General features: G+C 50.4%; 1 protein-coding gene across 1 annotated transcript; it reads right to left on the bottom strand.

The window, feature by feature from the left end:
• Positions 1 to 511: 511 nt before the first annotated feature.
• LOC102857212 (polypeptide N-acetylgalactosaminyltransferase 2-like) lies at positions 512 to 2,212 on the bottom strand. The gene has a single exon (XM_006898088.1). It carries the CDS (start codon positions 2,210 to 2,212, stop codon positions 512 to 514), a length of 1,701 nt encoding a protein of 566 aa, XP_006898150.1.
• Positions 2,213 to 2,761: the final 549 nt, after the last annotated feature.

Here is a 2,761-nt window from a genome sequence, read left to right as displayed (position 1 = left end):
TCTAGGAAGACCATTGAGGATGAGGGAGCAGGTGTGGGAAATATCAATCTGTAAAATGACATGATTCAATTTGGGAACCGTAAGTAATTAGATGGGATCACACGTGGAGAGTTTGAGAGTCCTCCGCTCTGTGACGAAGCACTTCCATCCCACTCTCCCCGCGCCCTCGACGAGTCTGAGTCTGGTGGGTTGCTTCTCTCTGTTGTCCCTTGCTGTCCTGGGTATGGCTCAGCTATGTGCATGAGCGCAAAGTGGAAGCCAGAAAGTGGGGAAGGGCTCTGCCCTGGAAGGGGTGCCTGGCCACAGAGGCGTCGGTGAAGCAAGAGGAACCACTGCCTTCTCTTCTCTTGCTTCCTTGTCTGCACAGCCCCTTGGCCCTGCTGATGTTCTCCAACTTTCAGGCGTGATGGAATACTGAGGTATATAGTTTCATGGAATGTTTAAGAATCATAACCAAGGATGTGACCACCAACACTCAGTGGAGCGGGAGGCAGGGTGCACAGCTCAGCCGCTACTGCTGCAGGTTGAGTGAGAACTTCCACTGCTGGGACAAGGCGGGGCCACACACCTCCACGCTCAGGCCCCCACTCTTGGCTGTGCGGCTGTCCAGGCACAGGTTGCTGCCCACGTGCTGGAGCTTGGAGTTGCCCTCAATCTGCTCCCATTTCTGTCTGCTGTCATTCTCTCCACAGCCCTGGAGCTTTATAAGAGAGCCAGGGGCACGGTCCACCATGGTAAGGCACAAATCCATTTGCTTTACTGACTTGTCCTTTGTTAAGGCCCATTCCTGGTTTCCCCCAGCATTGTGACACTCATACACTCCAACAACACCATCGGCAAAATGTCCCAAAGTGTCAAGGCAGTTGGTCCCCTGTCGCAAGGCTCCAAAAGCAATATCCTGATGGTCTGGAACTCTTAATTCTGGGTAGACGTTTTCAAGGTACCATTTGAAAGGTTTGCAATTAAGTTTCTTCCGAAGTTCCAATCTGCTCTGAATATTTCCATAAGGGACATTTGTGGCTGAAGGCACTGCTGCATAGTAGAAGTTTTTGTATTCATCCATCCATTCCTCTGCTGCCCGGTGAGTATTGCGAGCAAAAACTGTCCCACTTCCGCCTGGAAAGGTGTAAGGGTGCTGCTTCTGGAATACACGTCCCACACGACTGCAGGGGATGATCTCCAAGCTGCCACCACACTGCCACACTCGGAAAGAGATCTCTAAGTTTTCTCCTTCCCATCCATCCATCATCATATCATATTTCCCAAGCTCTTCAAAGTAGAACTTATCCATCACGAACAACCCCCCGGCAATCATGGGTGTTTTTATAGGGGCCACTGGGTTCCCTTGGCGGGCTCTCCTTTGCTCAGGGGTCATGTAATCCCACTTGAATACCAAATTCCGGTCAAAGCCGCCTTTCAAGTCAGCAGATGCCCCTACATACTGGAAGTTATCCATATTAATGACATTGATGATGGGAGAAACAACTCGCATTCTGTTCTCAGCCACCCTCTCAAGGAGGGGCTCCAGCCAGTGCTCGTTGCATTCACAGGGACTGTCCAGGAACGTCAGGACCTTGGCTTGGGCAGCATCGACCCCACGAACCCGGGAGCGCATCAAGCCTTCTCGACGATCATTTCTAAGAACCTTTACTTTCTCGATTTTCCCCAAGAGAGCCCCATCCTCCGGATCATTGCTGTAGTCATCCACCAAGATGATTTCTTTTATAAGATGGGGAGGGCTTTTCTTAAGCACGCTGACGACTGTCCTCAGCAAGGCCGACCTGGCTTCATTGTCAAACGTGATCACCATGCTGGTTGCTGGGAGGCCCACCCGCCACTGCTTCCGCTGACACTGATCATGCCTGGTATCAGGAATGTTTCTGTCCATTTGCAACTTGTCACTTTTCACCTGGTTGAACTTGCTCCGGGCGTAGGGATCCTGTCCAGATCGAACCATTGTTACTCCAACATAACCTTCTTGGTTAAAGTCCTGCCATCGAACTTTTCCTGGAGGCAGGGTCTCCATGCTTTGTGCTTTATCTTCACCATTGTGATGAACGTCTTTCTTTTTAATATGATCAATTTCATTCCAGTCCTCCTTCCGGCCCGAGCCCCCGGCCAGCGCGGCGCCGCCTCCCGAGTACATGTAGTAGGCGATGCCCAGCACCCAGAGGAAGGCGAAGCACAGCAGCATCCGCGAGCGCCTCCGCATCCTCCTACTGCCTGGAACGAGCAGCCGCAGCCGGCGGGGGCGCGGGAGGAGGCGGCTCCTCCTCCAGCCTCACGGTCCGCCCTCGCCGAATCTTTGTTTTCTTGACATTGAGATGCAATCCATACTGAAGGCTACATTCCTTGATCTTCTGCAGGTGCTTCAAGTCCTCCTCACTTTCAGCAAACAAGGTTGTGTCATCTATATAACTTAGGTTATTGGTAAGTCTCCCTCCAAGGCTGATGCCACACTATTCTTCATAGAGTCCAGCTTCTCAGATAATTTGTGCAGTATACAAATTGAATAAGAATAGAAAGACAATACAACCTTGACACACTCCCTTCTTTATTTTAAATAGTGCAGTTGCTTGCACAACAGCCTCCTGGTCCAGGTCTAGGTTCTGCATGAGCATAATCAAGTGCTTTGGGATTCCCATTCTTCTCAATGTCAACCACAACTTATGATCCACACATTCAAATGCCTTTGCATAGTCAATAAAGTGCAAATAGACATTCTTCTGGTATTCCTTACTTTTAGCCAGGATTCATTTGA

The sequence above is a fragment of the Elephantulus edwardii genome, unplaced genomic scaffold, assembly GCF_000299155.1.
Source record: "Elephantulus edwardii isolate Elephantulus edwardi_28Jun2011 unplaced genomic scaffold, EleEdw1.0 scaffold00220, whole genome shotgun sequence".
NCBI classification, from domain to species: Eukaryota; Metazoa; Chordata; class Mammalia; order Macroscelidea; family Macroscelididae; genus Elephantulus; species Elephantulus edwardii.
This window is presented reverse-complemented; position numbering and strand designations above follow the sequence as displayed.